This window comes from Scomber japonicus, chromosome 15, assembly GCF_027409825.1.
Source record: "Scomber japonicus isolate fScoJap1 chromosome 15, fScoJap1.pri, whole genome shotgun sequence".
Classification (NCBI taxonomy): Eukaryota; Metazoa; Chordata; class Actinopteri; order Scombriformes; family Scombridae; genus Scomber; species Scomber japonicus.
Genome location: NC_070592.1, coordinates 12244950 through 12265579, shown reverse-complemented (window position 1 = coordinate 12265579; position 20630 = coordinate 12244950). Strand labels below are relative to the sequence as shown.

General features: G+C 36.7%; 2 protein-coding genes across 5 annotated transcripts; one reads left to right on the top strand and one right to left on the bottom strand.

Annotated features, from left to right (window-relative positions):
• Nucleotides 1-2435: 2435 nt before the first annotated feature.
• On the bottom strand, nucleotides 2436-6084 carry LOC128374082 (nucleolar and coiled-body phosphoprotein 1-like). 3 transcript variants are annotated; one of them, XM_053334327.1, is made up of 11 exons: nucleotides 5757-6084; nucleotides 4982-5122; nucleotides 4720-4842; nucleotides 4513-4629; nucleotides 4283-4423; nucleotides 4050-4193; nucleotides 3796-3929; nucleotides 3479-3610; nucleotides 2905-3054; nucleotides 2596-2739; nucleotides 2436-2515 (listed from the first exon to the last, which is right to left on the bottom strand). In XM_053334327.1, the coding sequence occupies exons 1-8, from the start codon at nucleotides 5803-5805 to the stop codon at nucleotides 3575-3577; spliced, it is 885 nt and encodes a 294-aa protein (XP_053190302.1). In that variant the 5' UTR covers nucleotides 5806-6084; the 3' UTR covers nucleotides 2436-2515; nucleotides 2596-2739; nucleotides 2905-3054; nucleotides 3479-3574. The 3 variants fall into 3 exon arrangements, with proteins under 3 accessions (XP_053190302.1, XP_053190300.1, XP_053190301.1); XM_053334325.1 differs by lacking the exons at nucleotides 2436-2515; nucleotides 2596-2739; nucleotides 2905-3054 and having other exon boundaries at nucleotides 3484-3929; XM_053334326.1 differs by lacking the exons at nucleotides 2436-2515; nucleotides 2596-2739; nucleotides 2905-3054 and having other exon boundaries at nucleotides 3484-3914.
• A 1339-nt stretch (nucleotides 6085-7423) lies between these two features.
• On the top strand, nucleotides 7424-20350 carry LOC128374299 (T-cell differentiation antigen CD6-like). Of its 2 annotated transcripts, XM_053334582.1 has the most exons (13): nucleotides 7424-7513; nucleotides 8521-8604; nucleotides 13191-13469; nucleotides 14450-14764; nucleotides 15235-15546; nucleotides 16720-16773; nucleotides 16987-17124; nucleotides 18297-18419; nucleotides 18730-18852; nucleotides 19072-19143; nucleotides 19519-19683; nucleotides 20028-20138; nucleotides 20224-20350. In XM_053334582.1, exons 1-13 carry the CDS (start codon nucleotides 7462-7464, stop codon nucleotides 20310-20312), a joined length of 1917 nt encoding a protein of 638 aa, XP_053190557.1. In that variant the 5' UTR covers nucleotides 7424-7461; the 3' UTR covers nucleotides 20313-20350. The 2 variants fall into 2 exon arrangements, with proteins under 2 accessions (XP_053190557.1, XP_053190558.1); XM_053334583.1 differs by lacking the exon at nucleotides 18730-18852.
• Nucleotides 20351-20630: the final 280 nt, after the last annotated feature.

Below are 20630 nucleotides of genomic sequence, written 5' to 3'. Positions count from 1 at the left end.
GCAAGCTCAAGACGAGACATAAAGCCTGAACCAGAATATGATATAAAAATACCATAAAGTGAAAAACAAGTAATCTAACACACATACATACAAAATACATACATACATACAAAAAACAAACAAACAAACAAACAAACAAACCACAGGGCAATCTCATATTAATTTAAATGTTTCTAATAAAGAAAATAATTTCAGGGCTTTCTTTTCTTTAACAACTGTGATTTACTACGGAGTAAATCATTTACTCCAGAGTAAATCACCCCCTCCTCTTCCGGTGATTTTGGCATTCAGAGAATCAACAAATATTTTAATCTGTTTTTACTATCATAATTTTCTATAACACTATCATTACAGTCACGTCATCCTGTGGCAGCTGCCTCAAACAGCTTTAGATGCCGCGGCAGGTCTGTGGCAACTGCCTACACAGCCTCCGATCAACCCGGTGACCAGCGTGTGTATTACACGCTTTGGCATGATACCGGGTTGCTCCGATGCCGCGGCAGGTCTGTGGCAACTGCCTACACAGCCTCCGATGCCGCGGCAGGTCTGTGGCAACTGCCTACACAGCCTCCGATGCCGCGGCAGGTCTGTGGCAACTGCCTACACAGCCTCCGATGCCGCGGCAGCTCTTTGGCAACTGCCTCAAACAGCCTCAGCTGCCGCGGCATCTCTGTGGCAACTGAAGCTGCCACCGGAAGCTGCCACTGAAAGACCGAGAGCTGCCGCGGCAGGTGAGGTTGCCACCGGAAGCTGCCACCGGAAGCTGCCGCTGCCACGATTTGCGCTTGCTGTCACTCAAATTCCTCCTGGTGCTATCGTGCAAAGTCTTATCAATAACTGTCCTGCTGCAAAAGGCCATGTAGTGAATATTAGGTTTTAATGAATTTCTGATGGAAATTAAAAATGTTTGAGTTGATAAAAAACTGATGATGTGTTGCTATGTTGTGATTTATTTCATGGTATGAATGACAATGATCTTGGCAAGTTTTCTGATAATCATGGTCACTCTCAGAAACCTAGTGTGTCCAAAACAAAATATGTGAGTTAGGTTACCCAACAGCAGTGTTTGGGGGACCCTTGGGGTACTGATGCAGCCTTGATGGTATGTGCTGCTTTAAATGTGTTTTTCATGTTATAAAACATTTACTTTGACCTGTGGTGTCTGGGTACATGTGGAAGAGAAACGTTTATTGTCCCTTTTTTCATATTTTCATATATTTTCAATTTAAGAGGAAACCACTTTTCCATCTTCAACATCTTTATTTTAAGCACCCCTAAAAAGGTTCTAAAATCGCCACTGCTTGTACCTTTATAAAAATGCTGTCTATGGCTGTCTATTTGAACTTTGAAGCTTTGTCACTTTAAGACTCACCTGCTCAGACATCCATTACCCTAAAGACTCCATTCAAACTTTAAAATGTTCACAAAACTTTCAACTTCCATAGTTGTATCCTGTAATGTGACACCTTTTGTACTTTTGGAGAAATGTAAGTCTAAAATGAAGTATTTTACAGCCCAATAAAAATGTATGGATGTAACAACATATTCCTGCTGGTGTGACAAGTAAATCCATTTAACAGTGAGTCATCAGACTGTACAACACCACAGCTCCCAGTACCTCCAACTCCCACTAGAAAAGACTGATGCTGTCTCAACTATGTAAATCCCAGGAACATTGCACACATGTATATAATCTCAAGAACTTTTGCATATTGCACATTTATTTACACAGATAGTTTACTGTATTTTATTTGATCACTTTCATCCTTACACTGCTACTTTTTCCCACTGTACTGCTATGTCAATTTGAATTTCTCCCATAGGGGATGAATAAAGATACATCTTAAGTGAATTTAACTGCATGAAACACCCTGTTTCCCACAGAAAGTCTGGACTGTTAAAATCATACTGGATTGAAAGTAACAGACACTGATACGTGAACTTCATAGTGAAAGCAGTTTATTCCAACATAATAGATTGTCACTGTGACATGCTGAGTGTACAGTCAGTTCAAAGCAGAAATCACTGTGTAACATCACTGCATTAAATTAGTCTTTTGAAAAATTAAAAACACACAGGAAACAATAAAAGCAAACAACAGGCACAAATCTTAAAATAAAATCATAGACTGTTTTATATAGACATAAAATGTTTCAGGAACTTGCAAAATTTGGTCCCAAACTAAAACTGGAGTATAAATATTAACCCCTTAAATTAACATGTATGTACCATATATAAAACTCACTGTTTATGTTTACATGAACACTAACTGTGATATTTAGAAGGTGTCTCTAATGGATTTAAAATACCTTGGGAAGTTTCTCTCTCTATCTTTCTTTGAGCCACCATGTGGTTTAAACTTCCCCGTCCAGAAGGTGAAAGGTGGAAAAAAAAAAGGTGAAATTTCTTCTTATTGTTGCAGATTTATGTTTCATCTGCTTCTTCTTTCTTCTTCTGGTGATTCCTTCAAAGCTGTCTGACTCCTCCTTTGTGAGTTCTTCAGCAATTTATCTTTCTGCATTACAGATTAAGAATAATGTTACTCTTTTATGTTCAGATTTCACAGCAACATGGTCGTGGTAATGTAATCAGTACCTGTTCTGGTTTTGTTTGGGCTCCCTGTTGCCCCGGCTTCTTCAACATCACACCTCTCAAGTATTATTCTCAAGATTTTGGTCACTTGTGGGTGTCTAGCTGCTTTGATTAAGGGTTCATCATCTGAACTGTTGCTTGACAAATCTGAAAAAAACATAAATGCATGAACAGCAAATACATTTCTGAAAGATACATTCTTCAAACATACTACTTTTCTTAAGAATATCTGTCTTTCCAGTGAGGGGTTTTACTGAGCAGCACCTCTGCTGTTGGTGTTATGTTTTGCATTTTAATTTCTGTAAACTTTACCAGCTGAAGTCTTCTTTCTTGGCTGTTTGGCTGGTGTGGCCCTCTTCTTCGGGGTTGAGCCCCTTCGTTGTGTATTGGGCCGTTTGTCTGTGCGAGTCTTTTTAACAAGATTGATCAAAGGTTCATCATCCGAGCTTTCATCTGACGTCCCTGCATAAAAACAGTGACAGCAGCAAGGATGTAAAAATGTTTCCTTCTGGTGAAAAATAAAAGTGTTTTTGTTTTTAATATTATTAAAATGTCAGAGCTGCCACATTATTTTTTATTCAAGAAAAGTCTAAGCATGAAAATGTGGTCTTGCTTGCTGTTTGCTGTGTCACATGTTAGCTCAGTGCATTGCATTTCTACTGCAAACATGAGGTTGTAGGTTCGATTACACCTGCAGCAACATTAGACTTGGTTGAATATCAGTACTGTTCAGCTTCCAGCAATGCAACACAATCAATTTCAGCTTTTTTAAGCAATGACTCTTAGATGACTCTGAGCTCCACTACTTCAATTTGTGAGCTGTTTTGCTGAGCGGCACTTCTACTACAGGTGTTATGTTTTGCATTTTAATTTCTGCAAACTTTACCAGCTGAAGTCTTCTTTCTTGGCTGTTTGGCAGGTGTGGCCCTCTTCTTTGGGGTTGAACCCCTTGTTTTTGTGTTGGTCTTTTTCACAAGATTAATCAAAGGTTCGTCGTCCGAGCTTTCATCTGACGGCCCTGCATAAAAACAGACACAGCAGCAAGGATTTAGAAATGATTCCTTCTGGTGAAAAATAAAAGTGTTTTAGAGTGAGTGTTAATCTCTTAATAAATAATACTTGATGGTGATGGTTTTTATCCTTACTTTGGTTCATGACTGTACAAAAATACTTATGGACATGAAACCATATAATACAATATACAATGCCTTCTCTCTTTTTAGACACGCGTCCTTGTGACACAGCTGCCCTTTTTGTTGTCTTCGTGTTTCTCGGCTTGTCAATGAGGTTCACCAAGGGCACATCATCATCCGAGCTGTTGTCTGAGGACGAAGAGTCTTTTAAAATCCAAGAGGTTAGTAATTGAACTATCATACTTGTAATTCAATTCATGCTAGTGTACTTAATTTTTAAATACACTGGTCACTCTGTCCATCATACTTGTACATGCCGCCTACCTTTTAGTGATTTTCCTGTAAGTTTTGATTTTGTATTCCTGGTATTTGCAGAAGACTTTTGCTCTTTAGCAGTTATCTTCTTCTTCCTCTTTGTTGCCAGTGGCTCATAATCTGAGCTGCCACTGGATGACTCTGCATATTTAACTAGAAAAAGACAAAAATACATATTTGGTACAAGTGCTACGAGAAAAGCACTTTAGATGAGTTCTGATTTCCACATTTTTCCCACCTACCTTTTTTCCTGTCAGCGTTCCTTTTGGATTTTGTAACCAGATTAGCTTTTCTAGGTGACTTTGCCTGGCGTTGGTACTTTATTTTCTTGGCAACTTCAGTTAGAGGCTCATCGTCTGAACTAGCATCATCATCTGGTGCCTCTGTAAGAAAGCAAAGTCAAGAATTAGTTTACCAGAGAATAACAGCTTTCTGTAAATGCTCCAGGTGCATCCACAGAAAATAATCTTACCTTTCTTCTTTGTTTCAACAGATTTTTTTGGAGGCACAGAGGAAGGCTTTTTTGCAGTTTTGGAAGCCACCATCTTTTTCAAAGGCTCATTGTCAGAGCTATCATCTGTTTTCAAGTCTGAAACAGTCACATATAGCACTTTAAAGCAGTCCACTTCAGAAATAATTCAACACAAAACAAATTAAATGTGGTTGGTGACATACAGACCTGCATTCTTCTTATTTGTGCCATTAGACCTGGTTGATGCGTCTTTTTTCTCTGATTTCTTAGCCGATGCTGTCTTCATCCTTATCAGTGGCTCATCATCTGAGGAATCATCTGACGTTAAAACTGCAGAAGATATCAGCATGCAAAATTTAGCACATTTATCATTTCAAAGATTACAGTTTGAAACTGGGTCAAACTGGCTTGGTAAAGTATGTCATATATGCAGCATTGTTGACAGTATGTTTATATCTGTGGTGCACACCACTTTTGTCCTTTTTTGTATTAATGTTGGAGCTGAAGATCGAGCTGCGTGTGTTTTCACAGGACTGTTTGTCCTCGCTGTGTTGCCTCATCAAGAGCTTCGAGAGAGGTATGAAGTCGTCAGAGCTGGAGCTGTTCTTATCTGACAAGTCGGAGATGCAATGGGATGAATGCCAATATTTTAATCACATGACATGACATTTTAAAATGTGTTGGGTCATAAATGTTCAAAACTTAATTGAATGACCATCTACAAAGGTTCTCCACCAGAGTCATACCAAATAAGTCCTGGCTATAGAGTATCATAGACCTCTGGACCATCTAAACATCCACAGTGGTTTAGATGTTACGAGTGGATGCAATTACTAATAACTAGCTCATTTCTACTAAAAATAATGAGTACAAAGAATTCTCTCTAACCCAAACTATTTAATTAGACGATGACTATTTAATTACCGTGTTATGAATGTTTATTACATACAATTCATACTACAGCTGTAAAATAACATCTGACAGTACTTGACTAAATGTACATTACACTTTTCAGGACTCTTTATTACCATTAATAGTAGTAATAATAAATAATATTAGTGGCGCATTTCCTGCAAACTCCAAAAGTCTCCTTTGTTATCAGTGTATTCATATGTAAATTCTCCTTCCCATCTTAACAGAAGCTAGCAGCAATAATGTGAAGCTAGCTGTTAGCAACAAAACAGTCACATAATATGTATGCTTCCACAGCTATAATTAAAAAATAAAAGTTGTAACCTAACTACCTGAAGAGTCGCGTACAACATTAGCAGGCATGTCAGCTGTACAGTCCATTTTTGTTGGTCAGAGTAAGTTAATTAAGCTGCTGAAACAAAACGCGCCAAGTTTTATCTGCTATGAATGTTAGCAGCTTCTTCCTCTTCTTCCTCTTCAGGAGTTGAATTCGCGGTCACTCTTTTAGCTAGTTCGTCAGCTTATAGCCTCATGTGCTGCTGCACAGGGTGTAATTACACATGTTAGTGCCGTTTTTTCTCCACTTGTGGATCTATAATTTCTGTCTCAGCTCACGTTTCCCCTGCTTCCTTCCGTTTGTGTTTGTTTTCTGGGAGGTGGGCGTCAGGGCGAGTGTTGATGACGCTAAATGTCGTCATGGGAGCATCACCTAGCAACTAAACTGAAGAATTAAAGTTAAAAGTTTTAATTAATGTGTAATTACAATCAGGGTTGGGAAGGTTACTTTGGAAATAGGTTACAGATTACTACTTACCCTGTTTATAATGTAATAAGTAATGCAACTATTTAAATAATTTAATCAATGTAATGTAAATGATTGCATTTGATTACTTTTCTAATTTTCTAATCAATATTTTCAACTGTAGTAAGTGTACCCATTAAGCCACTTTTTACGGATCCTGACATGGGAGATCGTTTCTTATAAAGCAAGATATAGCTCTCATTTGGAAAAGTATTCATTAGTTCATGAAGATTTTGGAATATAAAATAAAGATATTTTTATGAAACAAGTCAAAAGTCTGGTATGGGCTTAATTGGTACTATGGCACCATTTAAGCCCACATCATGATGTATTTACAAAATATAAAAAATATTGCAATGTATGTATTCAGTAACATGTTCAATATTTTAAAAAATGAGTGTACAAGTAGCCTCATCATCAATACTGTACTTCCAAACTTTGTGCCCAAAAGTTGCTCCTATTAGAACTGAGGCAATGTCGCCCCCAACTGGTTAAAAGTGGCTTCAGATCACCTGACTGATTTACTGGAGCTAAGTGAAACAGTCCTTACATCTTAGTTTTAATATGATAAAAAGACAGTTTACATGCCATCACATATCATGTTGATATTATTTTTTCCTTGATTGATTATTATTCTCCATCTATTATTTCCCATCATTAGAGTCAAATAACTGAACCCTAATGTAATATGATTCACACTGTAGAAAAAATCATAATAAAAGTTCTACTAAGTCATTTGTAATTTTAAGATAATAATGACTGTAAATGGAGCATTTCACAGCAAATAAAAGATGAAATGTATTATAATTACATATTTAGACTTGAATTCATGACTCTTTTGGGCATACAGCTACTACATATAAATTATATTATATTGTTAATTTAGTACATTTAATAATAGGTTTACAAATCTGTGCAAAGTGTACATGATAGTCACACATCTTTATACGTCTAAAGAAAATTAAAGCCAAAGCAAGGTAAATTATCATCACAATTTGCTAAAGTAATAAAATAATTAATTCACAGTGTAAATTATACTATTAAAAGTAAAAGTAAAAATTAAAGTGGTTGAAACATGAGGTTACTGTACAGTAAGAAAGCCCCAGACTTTGCGGTGGCAAATGGGAAGTTCTGTCAATCAGACATCAAGGGAACAAGAGAGAAAGCATTGTGCAGGCAGTCACATTTCAACTTTGAGCAGAGGCCAGTGAAGCTATTTCCCCCTTTCTGTCAACATGACGCTCATGAAATGCATGTTCATTGTTCTTCTGAGCCGACTCTGTCAAGGTAATGTAAACCTTTTTGTACATTTAAACCTTCAAAACATTGAATTTAAAAGATACCCATGAACAAAGTATTCATAACAGATTTGCTGTCAGCAGCGTAGCTTCAATAACACCAGCTAAGATGATGACATGTTTTTGTGATTATATGCAGTTGTAACTATATTTAAATGTATTTTTCAAATGTGTAGATATTAGTGGTTCTCACTTAAATTGACTCCAGTTTGGCCTAAACAATGATATGTTTTAGTTACTGTCTTATATTTTACTATTCATAGCCATTATTTATCATACGAAAAGTGAGTAATGCAAAAAACAACAACAACAACAACAAAAACCCTAACCCTAACTAACTGTGTGTAATGAAGGTGTAAAATTATTTACATATTATATTTTGTTACAACCCTAACAAATTATCACAGTATCGGACATTCACTGTATTTCAAGGTACTCCAGTAGCTTGTTCAGGCCAAATTTTCTCTCCATAAGTTTGAAGTTTACGATTGTGTCATTTTGACTTGTGACACTTTTACTTGAGGAAAATACCTTGATGAAAAATTTCAAATGTTTCATACATATGTACATTTTGTGGAGGTTAGAAATAATTCAAAAGTTGAAAAGAGAGAAACAGGAGAAATGTGGATAACAGACTATGCTTCATATTTGGATTTGTGACTTTTAAAGATGTATTTATCATTTTTAATAGTGAATTATTATTTGAAATTTTAGCTCAACACTAGGAATGTGTGTTGAATTTCACATTTCATAGATAAAGCTTTGAATCTTTAATAAAATTAAGTCATAGGTCTTAGGGTGTATAGAACATGGAAGCAAAGCTGAGTTCTGCAAAAAGAAGAATATATAAGCGTTAAATGTGGATTGACTACAATTAGGTGGTCAAGTGGTTACTGCTCCAAGTGTGAGATTAGTTTGATGTGGTGTGTGGCCTGACACTCACACATCTGCTGGAAGTGAAGTTAATGTGGGTTTTTTCCGCCTTCTTTGATTCAGCTACTCAAAACTCATCTACTCAAACAACGAATGTCCCAGTGAGATCAGATGGAAATAACACAGAACTACCAGAGGAAGTTAACAGTAAGTTTAATCTTTTCCTGCAGTATGAATATGTTATTCAGGAACCTCTCTTACCCCTGATGCAGATTACGTATGAATATTTGTCACAGGATGTGGGGTGACCTGCTTGTGAAACATATCAGAGAATTTTGCAGGTGCAAATCAAACTGTGAGACAGCAAAGCATTCTCCTACGCAGACTCTGGATTGCTCTGCAAACGGCCTTTGTTGCTGTCTGTGTGGCTTTGTGCTTTACTTGCACCCTCAGTAAGGGAGGTTTGTATTCAAATGAATATGAAGGTAAACATTGCTGTCAAAAGGCAAATATTGGTTGCTTTAAGCACGTATGTTGGTAATATATTGTTGACAGGAAACACAGACAGGAAATATGAGGGGAGCCTGAGAGAGGGGCTGTATGTATGGGTATGAGTATGAATATGTGGTCATCAGAGATGGAAAGAGTACTGAAATATTCTACTTTGATGAAATTTTACTTAAGTACAAGTAAAATTACTGGTCTAAAAATGTACTCAAGTAAAAGTAAAAAGTAGCTTGTTTAAAATTTACTTTGAGTAAATGTTACTTAGTTACTTTTTTAACAAGGTGTGTGTGTGTGTGTGTGTGTGTGTGTGTGTGTGTGTGTGTGTGGAGGGGGTCTTGTGTAGTGCAAAGAGGACAAGGGGATAGGTTACTCAATTACAGTAACGTGAGTAAAGTTAATTTGTTACTTTCCACCTCTGTTGGTCATGGGTATGGGTGAGATTAGCTTGACTCGTGTGTGTGTGTGTGTGTGTATCAGTGTTATGTGTACATATCTTATATCTTTAAAAAAAAATGTTATGCTGCATTATACTGCTCAAACAGAGTTTTGTTGTATACTTGCAACGACAAATAAGATCTACTCTATTCTAAGACCCAACCTGAAGCTGATAGTCTGTATTTTCTGGTTATCTGGCATGTGTAATAACCACAAGGACATCTTAAAGTACCATAAAGTATTAGTTAATATTAGTTAGTAAATATAACTTTTGGAAATGTTCAATAAAAAAACAACCCACGACAGCAAAACAGAAGTAAGTTATAATACACAATCAATAGAAAGACACACACCCTTACATTCATTGGCTAGTTCTGCTCTTGTTTTAGGGTACTTATTCTCTACTTGAGTGTTTACGTTTTATATTACTACTTTCTACTTCAAACTTTTTGCTCCACGGCATGTATTTGACAGCTATGCTGATTATGATTTTACAAACAAAATACACAATCGATTTATAAAATACAACATTTTCATATAGATAGAAGAACTACACTGTATTTTTGTAAGTATTTTTACACAGTTGAATTGCTGCTATTACGTAAATGAAACATACCCAACACCCTGACAAAGACAATGTTTGAAAAAGGTCATGTTCACTTTAGCACTTGCTCCGACCTGAGTTATTTATTTAGACAAGGAACTGTCATTAAATACTATACTGTTTCTATCCGTATGACTGAGACCATTTCAGCATTTCCCCTTAAGAAACATGAACGTCAGGAGGATTTCCAATTCATGAATAATATTTGTGATCAACCCGAGTATCCAAAATGTTTGTGTGGCTGTAGATATGTTGATCTAAAATAGACTACCGAGCCCAAATTGCTGCCTGATCTTTAGGTTAAAAGGAAAGGTCTGCTGATATTGTGTGATACTGTGCAAAAGATTTTGGCACAAAATGATCTTCATAGAAAGTGCAGTAAACAGAATAAACCTTAATGAAATCAGTATTTGTTGTGAGCAGCTTTGCCTTTAAAACAGCAGCAGTTCTCCTCAGAAACATGCATCATTTTTCAGATACTCGGCAGGTCGTTGTTGCAGTTACAATTCTTCTTCTGTGGATTTTGGCATCTCAGCTGCTTCTGTCTCTTCATGTAATTTTAGACTGACTCCGTGATGACGAGATCAGGGCTTAGTGGGGGCCAAAACATCTATTGTAGGACTCCTTGTTCTTCTTGTTGTTGAAGATAGTTCTTTATAACTCCAGCTGTGTGTTTGGGTTCGTTGTCATGCTGCAGAATCAGACGCTGTATTGATGGTATTGCATAATGGATAAGAATCTAAAACATCTAAAGTGCCCAAAACCTTTGCACAGTATTGTATATTTTTGATATTGTCAGCAAATCCAATGAAAAGACCTAATTCCATCGATAAGTAACACAAGACAGAATATGTGACTATTTAGGTCATAGGTTTCATACAATTTCTGTAATAAAACAACTGATAAGCAAACCAGCAAAATATCTTATCAGATGTGAGTCCATGGTCTAATTTGTGTTAATTTAAAGTTTGAAACCCTCTGCCATAGAAGTCCACTGATCTCTAAAAGCACATCAACCAGCCACACATGATGCATGATGACATGTTCCTTCCTTCCTTCGTTATCATGAACATGGCCACTGCAGTTTATTTTAAGTGTGTCAAACTGTTAAAAGGAAATTACAGAGCCTCTTCTAAAACAAATATATATATACACATATATATATATATATATATTTGTGACCAGTTTTACAGCATTAGTAAGAACAAATTATCTTGAGGTTGAGTGCCACAGACTAGCTGTTGAAAAAAAATAAACTATAGAGAAACACACTTTTGGTTTTACTCTTTTCATGCTGACCAGTTGCTCCTAGTTCGAGGTTGAACCACAGGAGAGACCGGGCCTTTTCTGTTGTTGCCCCCAAACTCTGGGACGAGTTGCCTCTGCATGTTAGGCTGGCCCCCACACTGCCTGTTTTTAACCCTCATAATTAACCTTGTTTGACTGTTTATACATTATCACCCAATTCTGTGTTAGACCTTTTTAGCCAACTTCATTTCAACTTATTGCCACAGGTTTTATATATATATATTTAGAAATTATGGTCAATAGGCCTCATTTAAATGAAATGTCACCTAATTTTTTAATAGGTTTTAATAGCTAGGTTTAAATGCTGTCTTAAAACACATTTTTATCTTTTAACTTAGTATGAGAATTGTCTTTTCTTTGTGTTTCGTCTACCACCACCTTCATATTTTTTCTATGTTGCTTTTATGTTTTTTTTTATTATTGTGCAGCACTTTGGTCAACTCCTGTTGTTTTAAATTTGACTTGACTTTTCATGCATTACAGAAAGAGATGTGTTAAAAATGATTTTAACACGTGGCAAGTGTGTTAATCTTGCGTTAGATTTAACACAATCAATGTGTGAGCCATTTTAACACATACATTGTGTCAGGTAAATTTAAACTAAAATGTGTAACACATTAGGTGTTTATTATGTGTAACTGAAAATAATCAGAAATTACTAATTAATGTTTTATTACAACTTAATGTGCTAAACATTACCAGGTGTTTGTAATTCTTAAAATTCGAAAACAACGACAACAAAAAAATTGTTGTGCTCCTCAGATTGCCAATGCAGAATCAGAGCTGTGGACACAGACAGAGAGAGAGAGAGAGAGAGAGAGAGAAAGAGAGAGATGCAGAGACACAGAAAGAAGTAACACAGAGAGAGAGACAGAAATAATAATTAATATGTAATTAATATAATCATATTAAGAGTAATTAATATGTTCTTTCAGAGTTACTTACAAATCCATCCCTTTTTCCTTTGATGCAAAAACTCAAGGAAGGGAAAGTGGCGATGAGCTTTTCATCATGTAGTGTGTAACTGGTGGGGACAGAGAAAAGCAAAATCCACAGACACTTAACTCCAATCAGGCCGGAAATGTTTTCTCAGTCTCAATATCAAAGCTGCAATCTGCCAAGGCAAAGAACACTGAGTAAAATTCAAAATGATCGAATTTCCAATTTTGAGTTTATATACTTACAATCCATGCTTCTCCACTCTTGACTCTATTGTAAATGTTTATTTTTTCTTGTGTCCCTCCATTATGTGTGGTGCTGGTGTCCTGTGTTCATTTGTCTCTGGAACATACTTGATGGAAGTACAGGGAGACACATAGGTGGATTTCACTTTTAGTATAAGTATAGATTAGAAAAAATATATTGCACAGTAGTGTACATTAAAAGGTGCAGTTTGTCACTTATCCAGGTCAGGGGTTTGTGTTGTTTATCAGCACTGTTCCCATATTTTGACATGTGTCAAAATATGGTTTGACATATAATTTGAAATATGGTTTGATACAACATGTGTCAAAATGCTATCGACAGAGTCATGTGTGTTGTTTTTTGACACATCTGTTTTTTGCAGTGTGTGTTTTGTTCACAGTAATAAAAATATGAAGCATTGTCAGCTATATTTTTAAATGTCTGTGCAGCAGAGTATCACCTGAAAATGTCTTAGTACTTTCAGCAGCTTTGTACTCCTCACACTGTGGTGAGAAAAAAGTGATAGATTACCTGTAACCTGGAGGTGGAGGAGAGTAAAATGAAAATATGTTTTTCAGTCATGTACGGGAAACTTTCTTTGATTCTGGTAAAAAACAGTAAAGTGGCAACAAGTACGGGGCAGTAAACTCGAACATAATATATATTTATCTTAAGCTAAGTATGTCAAATTCACACACAATTGTTTGAATGGCTTCATATAAATCCTTCTGTCTCTGCCTCTGTCTGTGTTCAGGGGACCCTTTCATACACAGGCTCTCTGGTAAATGCAGCTGGACTCTCAGGATGCCAGGAAACAGCAGCAGTGGCAAGGTGGCACTCTTATCATATACCACAGATTTAGCTGAACGTGTTTGTTGGGATCTCGACTGTGGCAGTGTCTATCATGTGAATACAACCCGCTCACCTCCCAACACCACCTGCTTTCATGACTGTTTGTACCAAGATGGTCGTCTGCAGAACTGCTCACAGAGCGTGGGAAGTGACTGCACTGTGATCACTGAGGCTGTATGTGGTAAGGTCGCCTCTTTTATGCTCTATACTTAAAAACTTGCAAACTGTGCACAAAATGGAAAGTGTGCAAACTCTGAAGCCCCCAAACTCTCTCCTGCAGCAGCACTCATTTTACATTTGATATTTGATTTGTGGTATTGTGTGGGTAGATAAATATCTACACCAAACACAACAAGTTATCAGCATTAATGTCTTTGGTTTGCAGCTTTAGTGATATAAATGAAACATTTTTGCTAGTATTGTGTTTGATCCTGTGTTCTCATAGCACCAGTTTTACAAATAACACAAATATAGTGTCATATATAGAGCTCTCATGACTTGAGCAAGTTGTAGTGGTTATACATTAATTGACTGATATTGAGTTGACAAAAACAATGTGCGGGTTCATTTAAAAAAAAAAAAAGAGCTAGATAATACATTACATAAATCCCTTTAAAAAAACAACACAAAAAATTCCACCTCAAAGAAAAGAGGAATTAGGAATAAATACAAGAACTATGTGAGTTCTCAGTGGTTTTGACTTTTGAGTTACATTTCAAACAATGACTGCTTCTTTTATTTTACATTAAGGAATATGCATCATGTGAGCAAAATTAAAAACTAAAATAATAAAGACCTTAATCTATCTTGATTCAGGCACTGAAACAAGATGGCACCTCATAATAAGATATTAATAAGGGACGACAAAATTAGCATCAGCCAAAAAACTGTGGTAAACTATTGGCTGGTAAAATTTGAACATTACTAGTGATTTATCCTGTGGACAAAAAATTAATAATTTTGCACCCTGCAATAAAACATTAACTCCTTCTGTCTGGTAAATAAATCAGTCCCTCCATATTATCAGCCCACTCAGAAATGGTATTCAAATGCAGGTGGGGAACAACAATTAATGCATTTTTATTCATCCCTGCATTAATTATTGGTGCTCTTTTAGTTTGAGCTAATATTAGGTGGATAAAAGGATGATGTCGTCCTCAGGCCATCAGGCTGTGCGGCTGGCAGGAGGAACAAACCGCTGTGCAGGACGGGTGGAGTTATGGAGAGATGGGAGATGGGGCACAGTGTGTGATGACCAGTGGGACCTGAGGGATGCTGACGTGGTGTGCGCCCAGCTCGGCTGTGGTTACGCCCTCAATGTAACGGGACAGGGTGGTCCCTTCCCCTCAGGCAGAGGGCCCATCCACCTGGATGAGCTGAACTGTACGGGCAAGGAGGGGAACCTGTGGGCCTGTCCGGCCACTCACAATGACACCGACTGTGGACACAAAGAGGATGCCGGGGTCGTATGCTCAGGTCATAAAACACTTCATTCACACAGTCAGAAAACTGGAGCTGCAACGATTAATCGATTAGTTTTCAACTATTGAGTTTGATAATCAACTATTTGATAATCAAGGAATTGTTTGGAGTAATTTTTTAAGAAAGGTGTTTCTAAATTCTCAGATTCCAGCTTCTTAAATGTGAATATTTTCTAGTTTCTTAAAGTCCTCTGTGACAGTAAACTGAATATCTATCTATTATCTATCTATTTGAGGACATAATCAGTATTCACTAGGAGCTGACATTGTAATGATCATTGTTTATGAGTTATTTCCTTCTGAGTCAATGCAAATATTTTTGGCTTATTTTGAACCTGTGTTCATTTGGGCATCTGACTATTGTTTAAAGATGGACTTTAGAAATTGTGAACCCAGAACTGCAGAAAATGCTGATTGATTTTATTTTCCTGTAATAGTTTCATAGTTTGTATTTTCTGTGTGTAGAGATGAGAGCAGTCAGACTGACCGGAGGCTTGGACCGCTGCTCTGGTAAAGTGGAGATCCATCGTAATGGCAGCTGGGGGACGGTGTGTGATACCTGCTGGGATAGCGACATGGCCTCCATGGTGTGCTCCATGCTGCAGTGTGGGACGGCTCTGAAATATACCCAGTTTGATTTTCCTCGAGTACACAACAATGGGACACTGTGGTTCTATCTATGCGCCTCACAAGCCAAGAACCTGTGGCAGTGCAAAGAGTACATCAATGTACCACATGTGTGCTCCACCTCGAAAGCATCTTATCTTATCTGCAATGGTGAGTGACAGTGTTTTTTGTAATCAGTAATATGGGTTATAGGTTCTGAATTGACTTCCTGATGACTTGGTTTAGACACAGTAAAATTGTGGGAACAGCATGTGAAAATGGCAAGTTTGACTAAAATGGTTAATTTATCATATTTAACTTTCATAAAATGGGGAAAAGAAGAAAACAGGAATCAAAATTAGCTATAAGTGACATTTTATACCTTTAATACAATCATTTTATTTTGTTTCCAGCATTTTTTGAGCTCTTATATAAAATATCAAATTACAGTAAGTCATATAACACAAAGAGCTGCTCTTATTCAGTTTCTATGAGCCAAAGTTATGATATAAGTAATTAACAAAAAAAAAACCCAACAAACTCTTACACAAAATTTTAAATTAGCCAAAAATGTATTTAATGGTTTCTTCACACAAACAGCTTTTGTTTATTGTATGGTAGCTGTACAACTAGAAACTGTACAACGTCCTGAAAGAAAGGAGAAACTCTTCCCTAAATATTAAAGTTTGTAGTTACTTGTGAGACTGAAACACATTTCCAACTCCATTGAAACTCTCAGCATACATATGTCTACACTACCAAGGTAGAAATAACAAAAAAGGCCAAAATTATGATATAAAATTTGAGATTTGTGCCCTAAATAATTACGCTAAATCTAATTTTGATTTGTTGTTCATTTAAAGTGTTGCAATGGTGAAATCATGTCAGTTTTATTTGTACAACTCAATAACAGAAATCACTATCTTGCTTCAGGAGGTTTTACAGCAATACAACATCACTATCTTGAGACCCTTGATTTGAATAAGGCAAATCTCTCTGAAACGACCCTTTAATGCAAAAAAGTTTTAGATTTGTGTCATGATTAGATATCTTTCAGAGAATCGTTTCTTTCCATTTCTTGACGTCATCCTTCTTGACGATTTCTCATATATATATATATATATATATATGTATATATATATATATATATATATGTGTGTGTGTGTGTGTGTGTGTGTGTGTGTTTTTGCTGTTCAAAGAATCATAGTTTGTAGAAATATGTATGACATTCGTGTCAATTTAATTCTGCACAAATAGATGAGTGAAAATGTCAATGACTGATCTCTTCTTCAATCCCTCCGTGTGGGTGATAAACTGTGATAAAAACAATATTTTTTCCTATAGGTTCCCTCGGATTCACCACAGCTAATGTAACTACAATTATCCCTGGAGTGACAGGTATTTATGATATTTTTTAAAATCCTTTTAAAAAGACATATTTCTAATTATATTCATAAATGTTACTTTTAAATATCCCTTGACTTATTTAAGATCAAAATAGGTCTATACAGTGGTTCTCTTCATGAATGTGAGTGTTGTGAGTGTTGAATCAGCTACCAGTTTTTAGAGAAATGTAATGATTTGATTTTTTTCTGAACTGTCCGTCCAAAGTTACACCAACCAGCAGTCCGCCTGTAGAGCTCTTCTTAGTGTCTCCAGAGCTGCTCACCTCCATGTCTCTGTGTGTGGTGCTCTTCGTGCTTCTGATCACAAACACGGTGCTCTGCTGCCATTACAGAAGAAGACACGGTTGGTTCTTCCTGACTTCAGCCCGCCTAATGTCTCACTACATACGTAACCCTAACCTACATCCAGTAATTCTGCTTCAATAAGCATTTTAACTGAAGAGATCCCTTTTAGTATCTCTACACTAAGCATTGATTTTAAACATATGGTGCTTTTTAAAGTAAGATCAAATCTATCAACTAAATCTTTAAAATATTAGTCTGTCTTAGTTTGGCTCATATGTAACTTTAAACTGTCTATTAGTTTCTTACTTTTGCAGCATAGTATAGTTAGAAAAGCACTACAAGTTGTTGTGATGTCTCTGTGTATTTCATATTATCTTTGATTCAGCTCCAGATAACTTGCACCGTTCATGAACGGAAATTCTCATGAAACAAACCAAAGCATACACTTTATTCATTACCTCAAATGTTTTTGATACATTTTCTTCATATGTGTGGCACAAAAGCTTCCAAATTCATCCCCAAATCTTTTGTAGTTTTTTAGTTTTTACATGATTAGAAAACAAAACAAAAAAAAAACCCACAAAAAAAAACCCCAACATCTGTATGTCCATCAGTAGCCAAACACAGTTAGGCACCTTTTCCATAAATTACAGCATTCCTGAAATGATTAATGATGGGCAGTTGTGGCTCAGGAGGAAGAGCAGGTCGTCCACTAATTAGGTCAAGGTCGGTGTGGGCGGCCATCTGCCTTGAAGGGTTGGGTTAAGAGAAAATGAAAGAGAGAGGAGAGAAAGAGAGAAAAAGACATGGAACATTAATAATATAAACATAAATGTGACTAATAATAATGCTAGCAGCAGCAGTGGGTATCAAGCTGGACAGCAGTCTGTCCAAAAACTCCAAGAAGCCAAGTTAGTAACATGCTCTAATGGTACATGAATGCATGCAGATAGAGAGAGGAAGGAGGAAATAGGAGCTCAATGAATCATGGGAAGTCCCTTGGCAGTCCAGGCCTATAACAGCATGACTACGTAATAAAATTCATCAAAGAGGAAAGATTTAAGCCTACTCTTAAACTTAGAAAGGGAGCTATACTATATATAAGGGAGGATACTGATAGCCAAAGACTGTCTCCTGTTCTACTTCTGGAAATTCTAGGCCTGCATTTAGGGAGAGCAGTGCTCAAGTAGGGCAGTAATAATCTTTATATTATCGTTATGATGTCCACAGCTTTCTTACTACAGCAGACACGCTCCGGCACACCATTTTCCTCTTCCTCTGCAAATCGCCACAACGATTACCACGACGCTGTCAATCTCGTCAAGGTCACTGCCAACCCGCAGCAGACAGATGGTCAGTACTCGAACATTTCCAAGAATATGGGGAAAATGAGCTGAAAGTGTGTGCCTGATATACTGATACTAATACAACCCAGTTTTCATAGTAAATCAACTTAAATTCTTTGTTACAAAACTTTTTTTTATAGACAAGCTGCCTTATGTTCTGTGTTTTTTCTTTCTTTATATACTGCATGTATTTGTACAGTATAGATACTCTATACAGCACGTTAATAGAAGTGAGGAAGTTGAAGAATTGTGCAGCATCTTAAAGGCACCCAGTCATCTCATCATGTCATTTCCTTCTTTGTGTTTGTCTCAAAAAGTCCCCTCCAATCCCAGGCATCTTTGGACCCAGCTTAGTAGTGTTGACAGCACATCAGTAGATACAGACTATGAGCAGTATGATCCAAGCAATCACCCATCTGTCCCTTTATCAACCTTTCGGAGTGAGCTACGTTCTTTTATTTCCATTTGTATTTATTTCTTTATGTCTTCTGTGTCTCAGTCTTTGCTTCTCACTGTGTCTCTCTGCATTTTGCGGTTGAAGCTGCTCTGCCATGTGCTTGTTCACAGTGTTTGCAGATCAACGCTGTTTGCAATGAATGTTTGCAGGGAATGGATTGTGATTGAAAAAAAAAACCTTGTGTGCATCATTTTGAATGCAGATTCTCAGCGGTACAGAACGGACGTGAACTCTTTGATGGCACCTTCAGGTCTTAACAGCCTACGTGAGGAAGGTGAGTCACTTTTTGAAGAAAGGTGGTATAGGGACAAAGACTTCGCGCTCAACAGATCACAAACACTGACAGTAATACTCTCATTAGACTGAACTGTATGTCTACTAAAAAGGTTTGATTATTCAGTGAGGTTACGCTTGGGTTTTGGGTTTGTCTAAAATTACTCCCTGTTTGCTATAAGTATGCACTTTATTCACCGTGGTCTAAAAGACTATTAGAATTAAGTACTGAATGTCTATTACAAAGACACATCATTTGTTTTTAAATGAGATTTGAATTAAAGTAAAGTATATTTATATATTTATAGTTTAGATATTATATATTTACAAGATATTGTTTTTTAGTCATTCGTTGTATTTCATTTTACATTTTCAGGCCCTGAAACCACAAATGGAATGATGGGAGCCTTTACAAACTATAATGGTTGTCAAATAAGCGATCCGTATGCCCGGGTGTCGAAGATCACAGAGGACTCATTTGATAGCTCCAGCACCTCATCTGGGGAATGCTACGAAAACACAAAACCTGACGATATCACAGGTAGAAAAGCAAAGAGATGCTGGAATATTCACATGTTTGCTATACATTTGACACTTTCTAGAAGTCACAGTGAAAATAATTTTGATGTTAAAGTGTACATAAATTGAGTATGATTTTCCCCCTTTAGTTAGTATTAGTAATACTTGTTATAGTAGTGTTACTGCTTGCCCACAATCTGTGGGTGTTTAATAGAATCAGACTGGAAACTCCATGTTTCAGTTCTTCCGATAGGAGGATACGAAAGAAACCAAGTTTACCAAAAAGCTTTCTCAGTTTAGATTAAATCCATGATCAAAATTTAAGTTAACATAAATAACTAAACTAAATGCTCTCCAAAATTACAGAGCCAGGACCAGGCCAGTCATTCGCTGTCAGCGGTACCCCTGATCCTCCAAGGTTCTTCTTCAGCAATGACCAGATGTACTCTGGACAACAAACAAACATGCAGAATTCAGGTGAATGTCACAAAACACTAAAAAACATTAAAAATGTTCACAGATTCACATTTTCGCTGATCATTTTTCACTGGCTGATTGTTAGGTGATGAAGATGATGGCCCTATCTACTCTCCTGTGAGCCCTGACTGCGAAACATCATCTGAGGATGAGTATGATGACGTAGGATCATAATAGAGACCAGGAACCTGTCCTGTAAGACCAAATACCAGTTTAGATTGAGAAAACCCAGTCAGCATAAATTTTGTGATTTATGGGCAAAAGAAGTCTAAATTTAGGTTAAAACTGGGCTCAATTTGGTTGTGAAGTGCAAATAAATGACATATATACATCATTTTATTAGCATTTGAATGACTATTGTATTATGTGCAGTGGTGAAAACCTGCTTAACACTGAAATGCTGTTGAAACACGAGTCATATGTAGCTTCGACATGTAAAAAATGTTCTTTTCAACTAAATTTAGACTGAGTTGATATCTCATCACTATCTTT

Excerpts from the sequence above, each read along its gene's own strand:
- LOC128374082 (XM_053334325.1), bottom strand. The coding sequence starts at position 5,805 with ATGGACTGTACAGCTGACATGCCTGCTAATGTTGTACGCGACTCTTCA. Across the intron at positions 4,843-4,981 it reads TACAAAAAAGGACAAAAGTG|TTTTAACGTCAGATGATTCC; the intron begins GTGTGCACCACA and ends TATCTTCTGCAG. Across the intron at positions 4,424-4,512 it reads TGTTGAAACAAAGAAGAAAG|AGGCACCAGATGATGATGCT; the intron begins GTAAGATTATTT and ends GCTTTCTTACAG.
- LOC128374299 (XM_053334582.1), top strand. The coding sequence starts at position 7,462 with ATGACGCTCATGAAATGCATGTTCATTGTTCTTCTGAGCCGACTCTGT. Across the intron at positions 18,420-18,729 it reads CAACCCGCAGCAGACAGATG|TCCCCTCCAATCCCAGGCAT; the intron begins GTCAGTACTCGA and ends TGTCTCAAAAAG. Across the intron at positions 20,139-20,223 it reads AACAAACATGCAGAATTCAG|GTGATGAAGATGATGGCCCT; the intron begins GTGAATGTCACA and ends GCTGATTGTTAG.